This window comes from Schistocerca americana, chromosome 5, assembly GCF_021461395.2.
Source record: "Schistocerca americana isolate TAMUIC-IGC-003095 chromosome 5, iqSchAmer2.1, whole genome shotgun sequence".
In the NCBI taxonomy this organism is placed as follows: domain Eukaryota; kingdom Metazoa; phylum Arthropoda; class Insecta; order Orthoptera; family Acrididae; genus Schistocerca; species Schistocerca americana.
Window position 1 is genome coordinate 217964851 of NC_060123.1, and position 22644 is coordinate 217987494.

Sequence of the window (22644 nt, forward strand, 5' to 3'; positions counted from 1 at the left end):
TGCATTTTGGAATGGTTTGCAGCACATTGATGTAGATGGGCAAAAAGTGGTGTATAATCACTTCAGTGTGAGCTGTATTTCGTAGAAGGTACCTGCTTTCAATTTCACCTAAATAACCCTACAGTCAATATCTGAAATCATCTGAAATTAATTCTGTATGCTTGTGGCTCACTATAGTGTTGTTACCCCAAATTCATAGCCCTGCAGTGCCCCTGGAAATGGCCTTACTACACAGAAACTTGTTTAAGGAAGTAGGCTTATATGCCATCACCTCCATATTGAAGGTGTCTTCTGAGATTATATTGGATGCAGTTTGTCATTTGGACACCACTATTTTCAGTCTTCTGTCCCACTTTTCTACCTAGCTACCTAACTTTCAGTTTCTGATCTCTCACCCTCCTCCCTTTGCTCTCTTATACCATTTCAACTTTACAGATGCCCTCTCTTCTTAGCTCTTTCCTTTCCCTCATATTTCTCTTATATTATCCATTCTTCCTTTTTGTTTTCTTTAATTTCTCACTGAGTAACATTGTTTGTACTTAACTACCCCAATTTATGTTTATATTTCATTAGCTAACTGCTAATCAAGTCATCCTTCTGTCATTCTTATCCCATATGCCTGCTATTTTGCTAGTATTACAGTACTTTATTGGTTTCTGTTATTGTACTTTCTAGTTGCATAAGAAACAGCAGTCCAAGATGCCCTAGATTTGGTGTTTGGTTACACAAATACTTCTTCTGTGGCACATCTGCCTCGCATTGGTGAATATATTAGTTAATTCATTCTTAATAGTTCACATTTGCTTATATTGTCAACTATTAGCTTTATATAAACATTATACACTGGAAACATTAACTACATTCTCACATGCAGAATAAAGTTTCTGAAACATAACAACAGCAATGGACTTGAGTTTTCTTACTTTTCCCATCTAATTAACTGTAGGTAAGAGTTCTTGAGTCCCTTAGAACAAATATCTAAGTATACAATTTAATGCAATATATTTGTAAAGGTATGCACATTTTAAAATTTTGTATGCATAAAATGCAGACTTTTGCAGTATTTTTCAGTAAGTATATAGCTGGTCAGCATTTTTATCAATTTACAATCATTACACCAAACATTATTTTTTTAATGATTATCACCAGTTGTTGACCTTTACAATGAGTATTGTTTCAGGTAAGAAACTTCTGAGGATATTGTTCACAGTCAGAATTTAATAAGAAGTATCAAGCTACAATATCCAACTGTTTGCCAGTTAACAATAATGGAAATTCCTGGCTGGAGCAAAATGTAAAATAAAGGAAAGGCAACCACTCACCTGTAGCAGATCAATGCATGGAGTATATAAACACACAACAGAAAAGAACATTCACACTAGCTTTTGAGCAATAGCTCTTTCTCTAGCAGCAGTACACACATTTACACACACATTGACACAGAAACCCAAATGCACACTCCCATCACTACAGCAAGCATGCGTTTGGATGTCTGTGTGGCTGTGTGTGTATGTGTGCTATTGCTGGAAAAAGAACCATTGCTCAAAAGCTAGTGTGAATACTGTTTTCTGTTATCCATTATAGGTGAGTAGCAGCCTTTCCCTTATTTTACCTGTTTGCCAGTTTACATCACTGTACCATCCAGATGAGCATTAAAACGTGTGCTGTAATCACACCTATAACAACAATTTTGCATGTCCACACAAAATTAAAAACAAATCAATAAATAAAACAAACTATGTACTTCTCATACAAATACCTGAGTAATTCATTAATATCACACTATATGCACATATTCATTGCATGGCTTGAATATTTGAACAGTGTCTGTTAGAGTCTCAGACAAATATTCCTTGATACTTTGTGGTAGTTTAAGAAGCTGTAGGTCACTCCGTGTGCGCACATACTTCAGAATGATAGCTCGGCAACGATCTTGCAGGTTTACAAAATCACGTTTTGTTGTTATTAATGTCATTTCAGTCTTTGCTGCAGTTGAACAAACAATGGGATACAGGGGCTCACGCACCTCATTAAGGCCTCTGAAAGCAACACCAAGGCAAGCCCCATCCTTGTAGTATGTAATTGTTCCTGCTATCCCATCAAATAAGATTCCAATAGTTGTAGATTCATTCTCCTGTAAAAATAATGAAAGGTTAAGGTGAAACAGAGTATTAATTTGTTACGTCTTCTTAAAGTTACGTACATATTCATTGCTAACAACTCCACTGTATGGTGGAGTCTTTGCTCACACTATTCTTTATGATGTTTGTGAAGTATCCACCATAAACAGGATCTGAGTCACTTGATAAAATAAATATACTTATTCTGTTGGTATACATATACAGGTTGGTTGATCAGATTGAAGTGTGGCTATTTATTTGGGAAGATTTTATTCTGTTTTTAGAAACACTGTCTCATTATGGTTCTTCAATAAACTTGCTAAAGATGATCCACAGTGATTTTTGATGAAAGAAAGTAATTACATAATCTTATCTGAAGAGTGGAAGTGGAAAATGTTCTAAGTGCCAAATATCACATTAGTCAGGATGTAATGAAATCTATATGCTGACAAGAAATCAGCCAAATTAATGTTTTGACATGTGGAATTTAATTGTTTTGGCTGAGGTGAGACATGATGGCTGGTGCTTTGATGGTGGGCAGAGCACCGACCAGGGAGCTGTCAAAAACAGATGATAGGCTGGTTTTTCCTAAGAAATAGGAAGCATCCAGCGGTTAGAGGTGTATATCTGGTACAATGGCAGCTTTTTCTACATGTTTGAAGATGATGATATTTATATACTTCTTTATTCTGCAATAATTTGATGTTTCATTGTAGTGCAAGTTGGTAATCAATGGCTCTGAGGTGCATATGAGACAATAATATTATAAATATCACAAAAATAAGTTATTCTGACAACAATCATTGAATTTTAATAAATGCTGATCACTGCAAGCGATCTTTATAAACAAGATATTGGATAATAGCTTAGGACTCCAGCTATCATTCCTGAATGCCATATATTTGTACACATTTTATTTGTGGAGTTATTAAAATTTTTTATATCTTTTGTATTATTTAACTGCAGTAGATCATCAGATTCACCACAGTTACACAGAAAAAAGCAGTATGGCAATTCTCAGGTCTCCCCATACTTTACCATGTTACATTTACCTAATTTATTAACGGTTTTAGATTTATTGAACTAAAAGTTAAGTTGGCCAATATTAAAAAATATGCAACTTGAAAACAGTAAATTATTCATAAGATTTAATACCATCACTAGACTTGTCATGAAAAGATGCATCAGTTAAGCAAGCCAAGTTTATATTTTCATATGTTTTAGTATGTATTCTTTATTATATGTTCTGTATACTGCTATATTATGAGAAGTCATTGTTTACGGCTGTTCCCAAAGTAATGTTGTTACCAAAAATCTTGAAAAGTTCTTGACCAATTTACTTCAAATTTTATACAATACTCTAATAAATATTCGTAAGGACATAGGCTATATATGTCTTTAAACAACAATGTACATGTTTTCGTTTTCTGTTAAAACCAAGTGCCAGAAAGAAAATGCTGTGCTGTGTAAATGTATGGTTTTGTTTTCTTTCTCCTGGTTTTAACTATGATAGCAGAACATTTGGTACCATTAGACAAACTGATTCTCCCATGTATATTCTTTCTCCTTATACAGGGTGAGTCATGTAAGACGTAACACCCCCTTTATTCCAGGGGCAATTGCATATATCGGCAAGCGGTTTTCGACAAATCATAGTGGACTATGGGGCACATACATTGGTACATGCACAATAATCACAACATTTATATTGACTGAGATAATGAGGCAAATACATGTTTTTTAAATGGGACTCTATACTTCTTTTCCATCATTCGAACGCACTTTAAAAGATGCATATAGTGATGTAACACATGTCGATATTGTGATTCAAACTTTGCTTAAAAGACGCTGGGAAATATTGCACGATTGATGGTCGAGGCGGTCGTAAGCAGCTGCAGACTTTAAACATCCAGAAAGCAGGCCGCATCGTACAACTAGAAGGTCGTGCGACGTTGAACCAGTAGGACGTGTATCTCCTATCCAGACATAGTTGCTGCTGGAACTTTATGTCCAGATATGTACAAAAATCAGGAGAAGTTAGACATGTTACTTCTGTATGGCAAATGCCATAGGAATGCTGTCGAAACCGTATGGTGGTACAGGGATATGTATCCTGATCGTTGATGTCCTACTCGCCAGGCCATTGCAAGAATGATTACTACACTAGTGCGAACAGGCAGCTTTAACAGCAAACAAAGGATGAGGAAGAAGACTGTGACCGACAGAGACCATGAAGAGGCTGTTCTGGCCATGACATTTATCGATCCTCACTGTGGCACGAGACGTATTGCCGCGGAATGTGGGGACAGCCAGATGAGTGTCATGCGCATTCTGCACTGGCATAAGTTCCACCCATATCACCTTTCACTCCATCAGGCACTTGAAGGACACAATTTCGAACATCGTATGGAATTTTGTTGGTTTGCTCTGGAACGCCTGTGAGCTGATAATACATACTTCAAATGTGTGCTCTTCACCAACAAAGCAACATTCACTAATCACGGGAATGTAAATTTATGTAACATGCACTACTGGGCAGCTGAAAACCCATATTGGCTGCGTCAGGTACAGCACCAAAGGCCATGGCGCGTCAACGTGTGGTGCGGCATTGTAGGAAATTACATCATAGGACCTTATTTCATTAGAGGAGTATTAAATGGAAATAAGTATGGAGACTTTCTTAGGAACATTCTACTCATTCTGCTAGAGGAGATACCACTCAATGAGAACCTGTGTATGTGGTTCCAACATGACGACTGCCCAGCTCACTCCTCACGTGTTGCAAGTCAGATATTGAACGAGACATTTCCTGACCGCTAGATTGGACGGAATGCTGCAGTACAGTGGCCTGTCAGGTCCTCCAATTTGACTCCACTTGATTTATTTTTGTGGGGAACACTGAAAGACGCGGTCTACCGCGAAGCCTCAACAATGCCAGATGACATGCGCTGCTGAATCATCGCAGCTTGTTCTGCCATATCATCTACTGACCTTTCATCTGTTACCCATTCTCTTGAATGTCGATTACAGATGTGTCTTGCATTCGAGGGTAAACCATTTGAGTACATGCTTAAGTTAAATACAACGCCGTGTTTTGTTAAGAACACTAAGAATTGTGAAGGTTATTAATAGGTACCAATGTATTATTAAATGATATGTGTCAATGACCAGTAACATCCTTGAAGTATAAATGTAACGTGTGTGAACAATGTATACCACGTAGGTTGTCCTTCTGTCGTGTTGTTTGATGGGTGGTGGTCAGCATATGAAAGTGAATAAAATGATTATCTTATCAAATGTGTATTCTCTCTAATTGTAATGTCCAATACTATCTGTGGAAACAATAGTTTCACAGCAGATGCTTTGTTACCCCACAGACACACTCAGGCGTCACCTAGTGAAGACTTTCCATGACGCATCCATCAATAACATTATCAGCAGCTTACTGTGCATCGGGTGTGACATACAAGCAGGAAGGGGGCAAAGCTTAAATGAGAAACTGCGTGATAAAGTGGTTGCTATGTTCACACAATAACTATTCAATTCAGCCTGGAAATGTCCATGCATTTGGCATAGTTCTCATAATCCCCTTTTGATATGCAATTAGCTAGCATGTGCCACAGTTAAATATGAAACTCAGCTTGCCACCCTTGTACCTATGGTGTATCTTGAAGAGGGCGGATGAGGATTTATCTATGTAGCGTAGGCCGTGCATGCTGCATAGGGCATGGCAACTTGGCCTTCGGGTCACACGAGGCGTGTTTACAGTCTGCAGCCTCTTCTGACGACCTCGACCTTCAATTGTACAATATTTCCCAGCGTCTTTTAAGCAAAGTTTGAATCACAATAGCAACATGTGTTACATCACTATACACTTCTTTTCCAGAGTGTTTGAATGATGGTAAAAAAGTATAGCATCCCCTTTAAAAAACATGTACTTGCCTCATTATCTTTGGTAATATAAATGTTGTGATTATTGTGCTTGTACCAAAGTATGTGCCCCATAGTTGGCTATGATTCGCCAAACACTGCTTGTCAATACGTGCAATCGCCCCCAGAAGAATGGGGGTGTTATGTCTTAAACGACTCACCCTGTATATAATTTTGGACAAAAAATGTATTCACAACTATGTGTCATTTTTGTTTTCTTCCTCTCAGTCAGTTTTAAAGGAAAACAGGAAAGTTGTATTTAGAATATTACTATGGAATCTGAATCATCTAAAAATGTGTAATCCTAATCGTTTATGGATTAAGACTATGTGAAACACTGTCAATGAAGCTACTATACTCACAGGTGCAGCAGTAGGAGAGATCTCTCACATACTGTGTATCAATGATTCCAACTGATTCACTCATTCATTTTAACCGATTTCAGCCACAATCAAGGATTAGTTGGCAATTACAATAAACAAGGCTCAAAGTTGGAGAGAAGCAGGAAGAGGAGACAAACAGAGACAGGGGAAGGCAACTGTCAGAGAGATGATGAAGTACGGGATGGGCAGAGAGGAGGAGAAGGGCAGAGAGAGGGGGGAGGAGGTGGACAGAGAGAAGGAGAAAAAGGAGATTAGGACATACATCCAACTCCTATACATATTAAACAACTGTGAAGCATTTCTGGGTTACCTAGAGTGTTATAAGCACATATGTGCTAGATACATGTTTAATTATTTATACTAAACTTTTATGTGAAGAATATTGTGTCTGATCTCTACAGTGGAACTGGGAGAAAATGATCTTGCATTTAAGCCATATATCTAAGTTGTAACATTACTCTTATGCAAATGGTGGTCCATTTTCTTTATTTTATGTGCAGGTACAGTGAGGAAAAACAAGTTCTCATTGGCAATAGCGGATACACACTCTAGTGTTCTGAGTGGCTCTTTGGAGCAAGGAAGGTATTGTGAAGCTGAGTTGGGAAACACTTTGTGTTTGAAAGCCAAGTTTGGTGCAGAACATTCTACATCATGGATCTGGTAGTGTTGATTTCTGGATGGCAAGTGGCATTCATTTGTGTTTACAAAATTTCTTAGTCAAGTGGGACTTAAACTCTGAGAACTGACTGGAACTTCAACATTTTTTGAGTATTAGAGGATGTGCAAGATTGAACTATAATTTATTTCAGTCACTCTTTTGGAATTCATACTGGATAGAGTACGAGAATCTTCTTGTGAATTCACGTGTGTTAGTATGTTCATTGTCATGAGTGCACTTTAAATATTTATGATTTGGCAAACAAGTCATATTTAGTTAATGGAATGGGACTCTATTTTTTTTGCATCCCAGTATATCTGCATAGCATTTGAGGAGTCTGCTGTCATTCTAGGTACACATATACATAAGCTTAACTGCATCTGAAAACTATGATCATTTTATTTCATATTTTAATAATTTGTTGTATGGCCACCATTTTTAATGATTTCCACGTTTGACTGTCTGAATAAATCAGTTAATTCAATTTAAACCATTTGGTGTTGTGTACATAAATTATTCATTAGAATGAAACCCCTTTCATCAGTTATTATTATTCAATTTTATTGCAACATGTTTGACTTAATAATTCACATTAAATGGCAATACTTAGATAAGTATACTGCAGCAAGTTTGGCTGCTGGGTAGGACTGCAGACATATACAACTCGATTGTATGACTACATCAAGCCACAATTCTGTATAGTGCTGTGCATTGCCCAGATACTGCACATAAAGGGATTTTGCAAATAGTTTTCTCATCCAGGATTAACATCATGAAACAATTCTTTGGTATGTTGCTAGTGTGATATATAATATGTGCCATCATTGTACTTATATTCTGATCAATGAGATATATGCGCTTTGCTAGTTTTGTGTATTGCTTACATCAATATACCAGTTCATGTTCCATGGTCTCAGAATTTAAAAAAAAGTTTATATCTACAATGTCTGTCAACAGTACAAATACAATGATGGGAAGTGGGCTTACACAAGTTGAAACCATTGGTGCTGAATACAGAAAACATGGTGAGTGTCTGAAACTGTGGAAGCAACACATTGAGTTCTACACAATGGCAACACAAATAAATACCAAACCATGAAATATGCAACTAGCAACAGTTATGTCCATGACTGGTATTGATGCCTTGGTTATAAACAATATGTTTGAATTTGGTGCCAGTGAAGAACCAAACCTTCAAATGATATTGAAAATGTTCGATGATTACTTTGTCCCAAAGGTAAATGTAACACCTGAAAGGTATGGATTGAACTCCTTACAACAAAAACCTGGTGAAATGTTTGACAAATTTTACACTATTGTTAATAAAAGCAAAGCTTGTCACTATGGCAACTTATTGAGTACAATTTTGTGAGACAAAATTGTCGTAGGTATTCACAGTCCTGTTGAGTCTGGAACAAAGGAAGACAATATGCTAATGTAAAGATAAATATAATAAAAGATTGTACAAGTTGCACTGGTAGCCATAATGTTAAGAAATGTCCAGGTTTTAAAAGCAAGTGTCATAATTGTCACATAATGAGCCATTTTGCAAACGAATGTAAAACTAAAAGAAAAATGGCTAAAAAATGTTGCCAAGGATGGATTTCAATCTTCCAATGAGGAGAAAGAAATGTTTATAAATGCTCTGCAAAACAATTGTAATTTTGATAAGGACTGGTGCAAAACTGTCATTTTTAAAAATGATGTAAGAGTAAAAGCCAAACTTGACACAAGTGTGCAATGTAACATCATAAACAGAAAAACAGCAAACAAAGCATATGCCACAATACCAGATTCTGTGATGAAAAAGCTACTTACCTGTAACACAAGTACAATAGATGTTCTGAGAGAAACCACATTCTTCTGCAAGGCTGGGAAAGGCTAGCAAATGGGAAGTTTTTACTGGTGGAGCTGGATTTCAGGTAATCTCAGGACGAGAAACATGTTCAGAACTGAATCTGATAAAAAGAGCAGAGCTGATAAAAAAAGAAACATGCCAGGAGTCAAAATTTCAGATGAGAACATTATTTCAGCTTGAGATGTCTTAAAGATTTTAAGCATGACACAGTAACAAAGAAGGGGCTGACTTCAAGATAGCCGACAAGGGACCCACACAAATTGAGAAACCAAATATGAGATGAAATGGAGAAAATGATTGAAATGGGTTAAGCAAGCCAGCAGAAGTAGCTACACCTGCCGTGTCCCCTATGATAGTCATACACAAGAAAAGGAAACTTCGAATTTGCTTGGATCCAAGTGAAATTAATAAAAACATTTTTCAACATTACTATCAAATGAGGACACTGGAAGAAAGTAGTATAATGGTGGGAGGAGTAAAATATTTCACTTGTTTAGACTGTGGAAAAGGAGTTTGGCAAATCATTGTCAGAAAAAACTTCTAAAAATTTAATATTTTGGCCAAGATCACCATTTGGCTCATCCTCAGCCCCAGAAGTTTTTCAACAAGTCACATGTAAACTCCTAAATGTAATTAAGAATGTAGAAATTTTATAGATGATATTTTCATTTATACAAAAACTATAAAAAAGAACTTAATTAAGCAATGAAGCAAATTACACAGGGATTGAAAAATGCGGGCATTAAACTGCATAAAGACAAATGTGAATTTTGTGTGAAGGAAACAAACTTCTTAGGACACTTTTCAGCAGAGAATGGACTTCAACTTGATCCTGTTAAAATAAGTGCTCCTCAATATAAAAAGCAGCTCCAACATAGATTAGGGGAGGTGAAATAGTTATTTAAGTGTATACCACATCTTTCTGAACTTATGGTCCCGTTATGGGAGTTGCTAAAGAAAGAAGCTGAATGGAAATGGAATTTGGCACATCAGCAAGCACTTACCAAAATAAAAAAAATGTCTCACAACAGCTCCAGTGCTTCGTTATGATGATGTAAGCCAAGATGTAAAGTTGTTAGTTATTGCCTGCTGTGCTATTGCAAGATGAACAAACAGTTGCAAATGTTGTAAAGTCACTGCCACCAGCACAATAGTTACATCCACAAATAGAAAAAGAGGTCATGGCAATTAAAGTTACAGTCAAAAAATTTCACAAATATATTTATGGGAAAAAGTTCATAACTGAAAATGACCATAAACTACAGGAAATATTTTTAAAAAAATCATTGAAGGTGTACCTCCAAGACTAAAACACACGTTTTTTGAAATTTTGCCATATTCTCCTAAAATAATTTATAATGAAGGGTCAAATATACCAATACCTGATGTTCTAAGTAGAGTCGGAAAGGAACAAGAATATAAAGTGGAAATGGAAGAACTAAAAGTATTGTTAGTTTTACTTGTCAGTGAAGAATTCCTGACTCAACTGGAAGCTATATTTATGATAAAGAATCACAATTACTTGTACCATATGCAATGCATGGATTTCAAGATATAATTAAGGAAATGCCTAAAGAATTATCACTTTTTGGACCTCTAAAGAAATCATTAATTATGCTGACAGAATTTTCCTCAAAGGGCAAAAGATAATTATACCTGCACAATTGATTGAAAGGATACTGGAATCAATCCATGAAGGACACTTTGATGTAGAAAGTTGTTGCAAGAGAGCTAGAGAATATGTGTGACATAAAACATCAAGAATTACATATCAAGTTGTAACACATGTGAACAGCACTCAAGGACTGAGATACATGAACCCAATATAGTGAAATCAGCATCTAGTTAACAATAACAAATAATTGCTGCAGATTTATTTTATTTTGGAAAACAAGAATATTTGCTCATAGTGGACCGTTATTGTGGATTTTTTGAATTTTATGAGATGCCAAACAATACCACCAAAGAAGTTTTAAAAAAATTATTTGGAATATCTGTATTGCTCGACACTGGTAATGGACCACCCTTCAACTCCAGGAAATTTATGGATCAGCTAAGTATTTATACCAGTAACCGTCAGACTTTGAGATCTGGATTTCCTAGAAGCAATAGCTTTGCTGAACATTATGTACAAACAGCCAAAAGTTTACTCTAGCTTTGCTGAACATTATGTACAAACAGCCAAAAGCTTACTCTCAAAGTGCCCAGTGAATAAAACAAACATATATTTAGCACTATTCAATTACTGAAACACACCACAGAGTTGGGGTTAACTAATCAGAGAACATTTTCAAGCAAAAGAAAAACCCTGCTACCCCCTGCACTAGAAGCTCTCTGTCCACAGGCTGTAAAACCACAATAAGTTAGCCAAAAACTGAGAAACTTGACATGCCAGTAAAATAGCTATGTAAATAGACATAGAAAATCTCCACATACTCCACAGGGAACTGACAAAGTTATAATACTGTTTGTTCATAGAAACTGGAAAGGAAGAGAAGTTATAAGATCAGCAAATGCTTCAAGGTTGCCAGTGGTTAAAAATATGGGATAGAAAGCTATACATATATAACACTCAACGTGTTTGACCAACAGAAGCATTCATCAAGATGGAACTTGATGAAGAACTTCATGAAGAAGTCCAATGGAGCAGAAGTAACTCAGAACAGAGATTTGAGCTGTCAGACCACTGTCTCCAAATGGAAGATCACCAAAAAGCTATGCCAGACAATTGCGTGTCAAGTGATAGCAATGAGAAAATGTGAGGATTTCAGAAAAAAGGGGGAGATGTACTATATTAATGTGTGTCATGACTGTACTTATATTCTGGCAAAAATGTAAACTTGTTAGTATTATGTGTTTCATGTAACAATAAACCAGTTCATGTTACAGCAAGAGAAATAAATAAAAACAATGTATCTCTTTTTGTACATAACTTATTTGTGTCCAAAAAATGAACAGGTATTCAGATTTCAAATAATTACGCTGCACACCTTGTCACCACAAAAAACAATAATACAAATTAGAAAATAAATAATTTACTAAGAAGTTTCTAAGTGCCATACCAGCAAACAGAGTGGTTCTGACACCAATAAGAAATTTTTAATAAGAAAGTTTTTGTTCCAAGTGCCATTAATACAGAGGCTCTATTTTTTATTTTTGATAATGCAAGCACAGAAATGCAGCAGTACTATTTTAACTAGTAGAACTGTAGTCAAAAAACATTTCTCATTTCTTTTATCAAAATTAATTCGTGAAAAAAAAATCGCTGTTTTGGGTTCTATTTCTCAGGATCAAATGTTGCAAAGTTTAGTAAAATTTTGTGTACTGTTGGGAAAGAACTGGCATCATTGTCAACAGCTGTTTCTGTTTTCCAGCTGATAAACATTGCTGGTCTTTCAGATTAAGTATGGCATGGCCTAAATTTGTTGTGACCTTTCCTCCTTAGAATGCACTGATATTTTTCCATTCTTATGTTTCAGAGTAAGGATTTTTAATAACCATTTGAGGTGAATGACTATGAGATACTTTGATCATACTGAAGTTGGCTATCTTACACAACTGTATTGAAAAAATGCTTCAGCAGCATCTTTCAAATCAAATATGTCGGTTATATGCATTGGAATTACATGGAATGGGTTCATAGTTCTAGCTGACAGAGGTTCTGCAGGGAAGCGTTGCTTTAAACAAAGACCATGCACCTTCTTGTAATGAATGTTTGAAATATTTTTTTGTGATTTGACACTTGGAATAAGTCTTTCACTGAAACTGAAACTTGGCCAGTGGGATCCACTTTGCCTATTTAGGGGAAAACTTTTTGTCCTGTGTCAAGAAGAGGCAAACACAAAAGTGTAGGGGGTCTATTAATCATTCACATTTCAAACGTATGGTGAATAATGGTACCCATTATGGAAATGATAGCAACAGACACAAAAGAACATCAGGTGCATACAGTATGTATGCTTGGGGGCTTCATGCAACATGCTGAAGAGGTTATTCTGGCAGCCACTGTGGGAACTGGTCGCAACCAGCTGCAGAATGTGGTGAATGCTGGAACAAATACTGCCTGTCATCTGGGCTATGAGGTCATACTTTGACTCTGTGAATGGCAGAGAAGGTTTAGAAGATCAGCCTTGTGCATGGGGTTTCAATGACACTCACAATTTGCAACATTCTCTCCAGAACTGATTGTGGCCCCATCATTCTGAGATGAGTGGAAGAACTGAACCAGAGACTTTGAAGTTTCTATAACAAGCTCGACTGCAATTTTCTGGATATGCACCAGAGGGTTGAGGACGGTAGTGTCCCCATAAATGGTTGAGATGTGCACAACATATCATAAAGCATAGGGTTATAGATGTTGAATGGTGCGTGGAATGCTCACAAGTTTTTTTTAGATTAGGCAACTCTCCATCAAGTCCAGATAACAATAGCTGTAAGAGTCCCAAAACTATAAGTGTAAGATCCAAAAGAATTCCCCCTCTCCTTCCCACGGGTGAGAGTATGAAAGTCCTAGCAGTTAACTGTCAAAGCATGTACAACAGAGTGCCAGAGTTTGAAGCGCTCCTGAAATGCAGTGAAGCTCACATAATAGTAGGTACAGAAATCCAGTTGAAAGCTGAAACTGAAGTGTATTTTAAAAGGAGAGGCTAATGGGAAATGGAGGTCATGTATTTTGTCACAGTAGACAAGAAACTCAAATCCACTGAGTTAGAAATTGAAACTGCAAGCAAGATTGTTTGGGAAAGATTCAGTATCAGGGGGTGGCTTAAAATAGTAATTGGATCCTTCTGACATCCACCAGACTCACCTACTGATATAACCAAAAAATTAAGAGAAAAACTCAGTGAGCTTGTATGTAAGTTGTCCAGTCATACTTTAATCATCAGTAGAGACTTTAACCAACAAACAATAAATTAGGAAAATTACAGTTATGTTAGTGGTAGGTGTGACAAGACATTCTATGAAACATTACTAAATCATTCTCTGAAAACTGCCTAGAACAGATAGTTTGGAACCCCATTAATGATGGAAATATATTGGATCTAATGGCAACAATTAAACCTGACCTATTTGAGGATGTCCAAATCAAAACTGGTGTCAATGACCATGGTGCTGTTGTGATAACAATGATTACCAAAGTACAAATGACAACTACAATAAGTAGCAGAATATATGTGCTCAGTAAAGTAGGTAAAAATCCATTCATGATGGAAATATATTGGGTCTAATGGCGACAATTAAACCTGACCTATTTGAGGATGTCCAAATCAAAACTATTATCAGTGACCATGGCTCTGTTGTGATAACAATGATTACCAAAGAACAAATGACAACTGCAGTAAGCAGCAGGATATATGTGCTCAGTAAAGTAGGTAAAAAAGCAGTAGTGTCATGTCTCAATGAGGAGCTTGGAACTTTCAACACAGGAGTGGAGCATGTAGATCAACTATGGCTCAGGTTTAAAATAATAGTTGACCATGCACTGGGTAGATATGTACCCAGTAGAACAGTTCATAATGGGAGGGAACCTCCACAGTATACATTCACTGTAAAGAAACTTCTAGAGAAACAGAGATTACTGCACAGTGGGTGTAAAACAAGGCATAGGGTTATAGATGTTGAATGAAATGCATTTGGCTGTCAAGAGCACAATGCGTGATACCTTCAATGGCTACTGTAACAGAATATTGCCAAACGATCTTTCACAAAACCACTAGAAATTCTGGTTGTATGTAAAGGCTGTTAGTGGCACCAAAGTTAGTGCCCAGTCCCTAGAGAAAGAGACAGAAACTGAAACTGAGGGTGGTAAAGCAAATGCTGAAATGCTTATATTTCTTTTCAAAGGAAAACCCAGGATAATTGCCTCAATTTAATCCTTATACCACTGAAAAGATGAATGAAATAAGTATTAGTGTCAGTGGTGACAAGAACAGCTAAAACTGTTAAAATTGAAGAAAGCTCCAGGGCTCGATGGGATCCCTATCATATTTGATATTGAATTTTTGGCTGAGCTGCCCGATTCCCTTGATCCAAGTTTTCAGTATGTCATGTGAGAAAAGTGTGAGATGGGTTTTGCATGATCGATGTTTTCAGAATCTATGCTGGTTGGCATGGAGGTGGTCATTCTGTTTGATATACTTCATTGCGTTTGAGCTGAGAATATGTTCTAAGATTTCAACACCATGATGTCAAGGATATTGGATGGTAGTTTTGTGGATCACTTCTACTACCCGTCTTGTAAACAGGTGTGACCCGTTCTTGCTTCCGTTTACTTGGCACCTTTTTATGTCTGAGGGCAGACATAAAAAGGTGCCAAGTAAACGGAAGCAAGAACGGGTCACACCTGTTTACAAGACGGGTAGTAGAAGTGATCCACAAAACTACCATCCAATATCCTTGACATCATGGTGTTGAAATCTTAGAACATATTCTCAGCTCAAACGCAATGAAGTATATCAAACAGAATGACCACCTCCATGCCAACCAGCATAGATTCTGAAAACATCGATCATGCAAAACCCATCTCACACTTTTCTCACATGACATACTGAAAACTTGGATCAAGGGAATCGGGCAGATACAGTATTTCGCAGGTAGATGCAGCATTTCTTGATTTCAAAAAAGCATTTAACTCAGTACCACATCTACACTCATTGTGAAAAGTATAATCATATGAGGTATCAAGCAAAATCTGTGATTGCGTGAGGGATTTTTTGAAAGGGAGGATGCAGCATGTTATCTTGGACAGACAGTCATTGTCAGATGTAGACATAACTTTGGTTGTGTTGCCAGGAAGAGTGTTGGGAATCTTGCTGTTTGTGTTGTACATCAATGACCTCATGGACAATATTAATGATAACCTCAGATTTTTTGCAGATTATGCAGTTATCTATAATGAAATACTCTCAGAAATAAGTTGCATAAATATTCAGTTAGATCTTGATAAGATTTCAAAGTGGAGCATAGACTGGAAACTTGCTTTAAATGTTCAAAAGTTTAAAGTTGTGCACTTCACAACACAAAAAAGTAGTATCCTGTTACTGTAATATCAATGAGTTTCAGCTGGAATCAGCTGAAGTATAGTTACCTGAGTGTAGCACTTTGTAAGTATATGGAATGGAATGATCAGACAGGCTTAGTCATGGGTAAAGCAGGTGGTAGGCTTCAGTTTATCAGTAGAATACTGGGAAATGTAATCAGTCTACAAATAGAATGCTTGCAAATCACTTGTGCAAACCATTCTAAATTATTGCTCAAGTGTGGGACCTGCACCAAACAGGACAAACTAGGGATATTGAATGTATACAGAGAATGTCAGCATGAATGGTCCATGAGAGAGCATCACAGATATGCTAAAGAAACTGATCTTGCAGACTCTTGAAGGTAGGCAAAAACTATCCCGAGAAATCATACTTACAAAGTTTCTAGAATCAGTTTTAAATTATGACTTTAGGAATACATTACTATGCCCTATGTATCATTCACCTACGGATTGTGAGGACAAGATTAGATTAATTGCAGCTTGCACAGAGACATTTAAACTATCATTCTTCCCATAGTCCATATGTGTTTGAAATGGCAAGAAATCCTAATAACTGGTATAGTGGGATGTACCCTCTGCCATTCTCTTCACAGATGTTTGCAGACTGACAACTGTAGATGTCGATGTAGGTGTAGAAATGTAAAAAGTTGTAACAGTACTGAGAACACAATATCACTGGAAACATGTTTTTGAAAAAAGTAGCACTTACAATGTTTTGCATTTTCACTCTTCATTTGATTTTACCATATACAATAACTCAGAAAATACATTAATTTTTTTAAAAGAATATTGTTTATACATATCAATTAATTATACTTCAATCCCATTCTAGAAAAGTAGAGTCTGGTTAGTTAATCTCTAAAAGGCTACACAAATTTCTGAGCAATACAAGGATATGCATGTAAATTGTGTTACATTAGTAACTAAAATTACATTATGTTAAACTGTAAATAAACTTATTTAAATAACTTTTATAAAGTACTGGTATAAATACATTCAAATTTAAAATATGTATAGAACTGGAAAACAAAGCACAATGGGAGTTGTTATATTGAATTGTTAGTAGTAGTCGGCACATACTTGGCACAAAGTGTATGGATAACACATATACAACCATAATTTTCTAAGGCTTTGTAAAAGTGATGTAGTGTCTCCAATGAGAATTTTGCATAAGAACTGCAAGGCACCAAACTGACAGTGTGTAAAGTTTTGGGCAGTGACCCACCTATGTGCTTGTTATTGAATAAATACCAGTGAAAGGCAAAGATTATTTAACACTGAATTGTTTTATTTGTGATGACCTTCACCATTAACTGCAAAAATGTTATTGAAATAATGAAATTCCAGTAGTACTTGAACAGGGAACTTTAAACATTACTAGACTGGTACATCACAAGTGGAAAAAACACTTTGGTGCACTATCAGCTCTATCAGTAGATAGTGATAGCCTAACCTGAAAGGGGCGTGTGTAGTGTGTCCAGCGGCCACCATGCCACAGCAAGCCTTTGTGCGAGAGCCCCCATCCATTTTCATCCTCTCCAAGCAGATTCTTGAAAGCGTCAACATGTAAACGAGCACGCCGTGTACCCACGCCGAACATCATGCTGGTGCCGAAGACACGGTGTGACACTCGCAGTTCCCAGTAGTAGCGGCCATGATTGAGCACCCGTGTTCCTCGCACCCCAGCTGTTCCACTGCTCCAGTTAGGATGGAAGTGTGCCACCTGCCAGCAAGACACAAAAACATATGGTTGTTAATGTATTTCTACGTCGTCACACTAATTTATGTTATTGAATGCTGCTATCTGTCCACAAAGGGGATTGCTTTCAAATCACTTGTGCAAGCTAACACAGAGTATTGCTCAACTGTTTGGGACCCTTACCGTGTAGGAATAACAACAGCACAAATGGTCACAGGTTTGTTTGACCCTGGGAGAATACACACTGCTTGTCGGTTATTAAGAAATAACTGACACTTGCTATGGAACAACCAACAATTGCTGAGGAATGAGTGACAATTGCTGTGGAACACATGACTAATGATAGTAAAAGGAAATCTAGAGGGAAGGACATGTTAACTGCAGTGAAGCCTGTGCACAAAGACTCTGTATGCTTTCGACAGTTCATGCAGTACTGTGCTTGATGAAGGTGGTTGTGGAACCTATTAACATGATATTCCATGTGGTGAGGCAACATGTCTGCAAGACATCATCTGAGTGGTTATGACATGGATGAGCAGTTGGATGACTTGAAGCCGGTCACAGTGTTACTGCTGCAGCCCCAGTAATAGGTGTGTTGAGATTGAAAAAGGCTGCTAAAGGTGGAAATGCTATGCAAAAGCATGCCAGTGGTTGTTGATGGACCACCACACCGCAAGAAGGTCGATATGTAGCCTTAGCGGTGAAAGGGAACAGATATCTCACTCCTAGGCAGATCGCTGTAGACTTTGTAGTTGCTACTGGCACATGTGTCTCCGCCATAACCATTTCATGGTGATTAAATCAGGCTGGTTTATATGCTTGGAAACCTGTTAAATGCATCCTAGTGGAACTACACCTTTGTTGAGAAAGAGTTTGTTGGTGTAGGGAGCATGTTGCTTGGGGTCTGCAACAATCATCCAGACTGATGTTTTCTGATGAATCCTGCTTCACTGTACAAAGTGATTCTGGCCACTAGTTGATGTGGAGAGAGAGGGGAACATGTTATACACCACAGAATACTCATTAACATCATCCATATGGCTGAGGTGTTATGACATGAGCAGGCACTGAACACAATGGCTGAACACAGCTGCATATCTTTGCATGATGTATTGTTACAGCACAGTGATACTGCATGGAGAACATTCTTTATCATATCCATCTGGTTATGGGTGCAGCAGGTTCTGACTTTATGTTTATGGATGACAATGCCCACCCACACAGGATCACTGAGGTGTCAGACACACTGTAAAATGAAGATACTGAATGAATGGTCTGCCAGGACCTAAACCCAATACAGCATGCCTGGGATGCTCTTGGCAGACATGTATCTCAACAAACACTCCCACCCCAACCCTGCTAGAACTGAAAATTGCTTTGACAGAGGAATGGGACAATATTCCCCCAACAAGGACTCGTCAGCAGTTTGGTAAGCATGAATAAAAGGGTGCAAAATGTGCATTACTGCCTGAGGAGGGCATATTCCTTATTGAGAGTCTAATATCAACCTTTCTGTTAGGAGTATGACCTGTGTCAAACATGACTGTTAATTATGTTTGTTATCCTGCTTTCCTATGTGGTGAAATTTGTACCACTGTCAAGCAGTATACTACACTGAAGAGACCAATGAAACAGGTACACCAGCCTCATATCGTGTAGGGCCCCTGAGTGGTGGAGAAGTACTGCAACATGATGTGGCATGGAATTGACTAATTTCTGAGGTAGTGCTGGAGGGAATTGATACCATAAATCGTGCAGAGCTGTCCACAAATCCGTAAGAGTATGAGGGGGTGGGGTTCTCTTCTGAACAGCACATAGTAAGGCATCCCAGATATGCTCAATAATGTTCATGTCTGGGGAGTTTGGTGGCCAGAAGAAGTGTTTAAACTCAAAATAGTGTTCCTGGAGTCACTCTGTAGTAATTCTGGACATGTGGGATGTTGCAGTGTCCTGCTGGACTTTCCCAAATCTGTCGGAATGCACAATGGACATGAATGGATGCAGGTCATCAGACAGGATGCTTATGTATGTGTCACCTGTCAGAGTTGCATCTAGACATATCAGGTGTTCCATATCACTCCACCTGCACACGTCCCACACCATTACAGAGCCTCCACCAGCTTGAACTGTTCCCTGCTGACATGCTGGGTCCATGGATTTATGAGGTTGCCTCCATACCCGTTCATGTCCATCCACTTGATACAATTTGAAACAAAACACGTCTGACCAGGCAACATGTTTCGAGTCATCAACAGTCCAATGTCGGTGTTGGCGGGCCCAGGCAACGTGTAAGGCTTTGTGTTGTGCTGTCATCAACATTACACGAGTGGGCCTCGGCTCTGAAAGCCCATATTGGTGATGTTTTGTTAAATGGGTTGCATACTGACATTTCTTGATCGCCAAGCATTGAAGTTTGCAGCAATTGGCAGAAGGATTTCAGTTCTGTCACGTTGAATGATTCTCTTCATTCATTGTTGGTCCCATTCTTATAGGATCTTTTTCTGGCCGCAGAGATGTCAGAGATTTGTTGTTTTACCTGATCCTGATATTCACGGTACACTCGTGAAAGGGTCGTATGGGAAAATCCCCACTTCATCACTACCTCAGAGATGCAGTGTCTTATTGCTTATGGATGACTATAACACCACATTCAAACTCTCTTAAATCTTGATAACCTGCCCTTGTAGCAGCAGCAACCAATCTAACATCTGTGCCAGACACTTATTGTCTTATATAGGCAGTGCCGACCGTAGTGCCATATTCTGCCTGTTTACATATCTCTGTATTTGAATATGCATGCCTATACCAGTTTCTTTGGCACTTCAGTGTATAGTCGCCTATGTATCACTTCTGTAGGGGTTAGGTTAATTACAACGTCCATGGAGGGCATTTAAATGGTTCTTCTTGCACTCCATACATGAATGGAATGGGAAAAACCTTTAATAACTGGTAAAATGGGACGTACTCTTTGCCATGTATTTCACAGTGGCTTGCCGAGTATAGATGTAGATGTAGACATAAATTTATCTTGCAGGATAGGGGTTCATATAAAGATTAAGTGAGCATTAAAAATTTCATCTCTATAGACCTGTGCAGTTAGAAAAATATTGTGGTTTGTGGCTATAACTAAGAATTATGAAAGAATAACTGTCTTACTTTTATCCTGAAATTTGAACAAGTAAAGTGTTGCCTAGTGGGATTATCACAAGGTCTGTAATTTTACTGTTAATAGTCTTATATGAGGATGGATATTTTGTTGTATAATATGTCATTTTATTTCAGTCTCCAGAAGCATAAGTGGCCAGGTACTTATTTTTCCTCTTTCAGTAACTTATGTTCCATAATCCCAAAAAGAAGAAAATTCAAGAATGTGGAATGAGCCAAGGTGTACATTAACAAAGTATGAACAAATCATAGAAACTGATTATGTGCACTGTATTAACAATAAACTATCGCTTTACAGATTAAAACTTTTTGTTCTTATACCTGCGATATTTATTCTAGGAAATTAGAAGTAAAGTTACTACTTTGAAGAAAGTTGCTGCATTCTCAGTTAGGTTATATAGCTCCTTTTTATCTCATACTGGTAGCTTAATATTTACTTTATTACACTGGAATTTATCATAGAAAATAGTTGCCTATGTAAGTAAATGAAGAGGCATGTTTACAATATGCTACTACTTGTCAGCTCTACATCAAACACTTCAACTTACCGTGAAGCAGATCAAGATCTTCCAATCCATGAGTCTAGATACTTGGGCAATACATAGGAGCTACTAATGAAGTAGTTTCTTTTATTTTTTAATTGGTATGGTTTCCCAGTTTCTTGCTTAACACTAGGTGTGGATTTGTTGAGTACCATTGCACAAGAGTGTTTAACTCCAACCTGAACTCTAGAGAAGGCACAAAGGAACTTTTAAGAATTTTATTAAAATTTTTGATGTGCCAACTTCACAAATGAAATTATTAATAATGGGAAATTAAATTATGAGGCTGCAAAACAAAAATATTGAATATCACATGTTGCAGTGAAGTCTGATGTGAAGAAATTTAACTTGAGCAGGGTCACAGGTCTCACAGGAGGCCTCTACAGAGGTCATACCTCTTCTCAATGCTTTTTTTTCCATTGATGTTAACTGGATGGTAATGTATTCTGGATTCTTGCAAAGTCAAAACATATTTATTGTTACTTTTAGAGCTAAACTAGGACTTGTCTGTGAAAAGAACAATACCGGTACCCCACTGATCTATTGCACAGTGTATACACACTGGCATGATTGCTGCAAAATGTTCCCTGCTAGAGTGAGTACAGATTGTTATTCATATAAATAATTATTTTACATACAAACATCTTTTGTGTTTCTTCCTATGTACTACTCTAGATGATTTGGGCTTGCTGCAGGGATAGATTGTTATTCATATAAATAATTATTTTACATACAAACATCTTTTGTGTTTCTTCCTATGTACTACTCTAGATGATTTGGGCTTGCTGCAGGGATAGATCAAATATGGCTGCAGTCATGTTCCTATTCATTTAGGTGTAGGAAAGCAGGTATTAAACATTGGTGACCCACCAAACAATTACATCATTGGCAGAATATTCCAGATGCAATCCCCATGGGTAGAAACTGTGTGCCAGTTGATGACTTGGTACCATTTAACCAGACTGCTATGGCTGCTATATTCTCTCACAATCACAGCACCAACTGCTGCTGTACTCTTAAATGCGCAGTTGTCAACAACATACAGATGACGGTAAGTGGATTTCAAGGGTGCTATTTTGTGTGTGGTAGTTTTGTGTAACTCTACTGTGGTGATGTTTGTGTCAATTACTTTTAAATTTTCATGACTTATTACAGGTTTTATGACAACATTCCTTAGCATATGAAAACCAATATAGCCAGATCTAACAAGTGTTCCCTTCCTACCAAGTATACTGTTCTTGGCAAAT

The 22644-nt window shown here is 37.4% G+C and overlaps 1 protein-coding gene across 1 annotated transcript in view; it reads right to left on the reverse strand.

Moving 5' to 3' along the window:
* Positions 1-1056: 1056 nt before the first annotated feature.
* The window catches only part of LOC124616699 (SPRY domain-containing SOCS box protein 3), a 90042-nt gene continuing 68454 nt past the window's right edge, over positions 1057-22644 (reverse strand). The window contains exons 3-4 of the mRNA XM_047145041.1: positions 17445-17714; positions 1057-2134 (exon numbers count right to left, since the gene is read on the reverse strand). Coding sequence (XP_047000997.1) covers positions 1778-2134; positions 17445-17714 — 627 coding nt within the window. The 3' untranslated portion in view covers positions 1057-1777. The remainder of the gene's footprint in view (positions 2135-17444; positions 17715-22644) is intronic.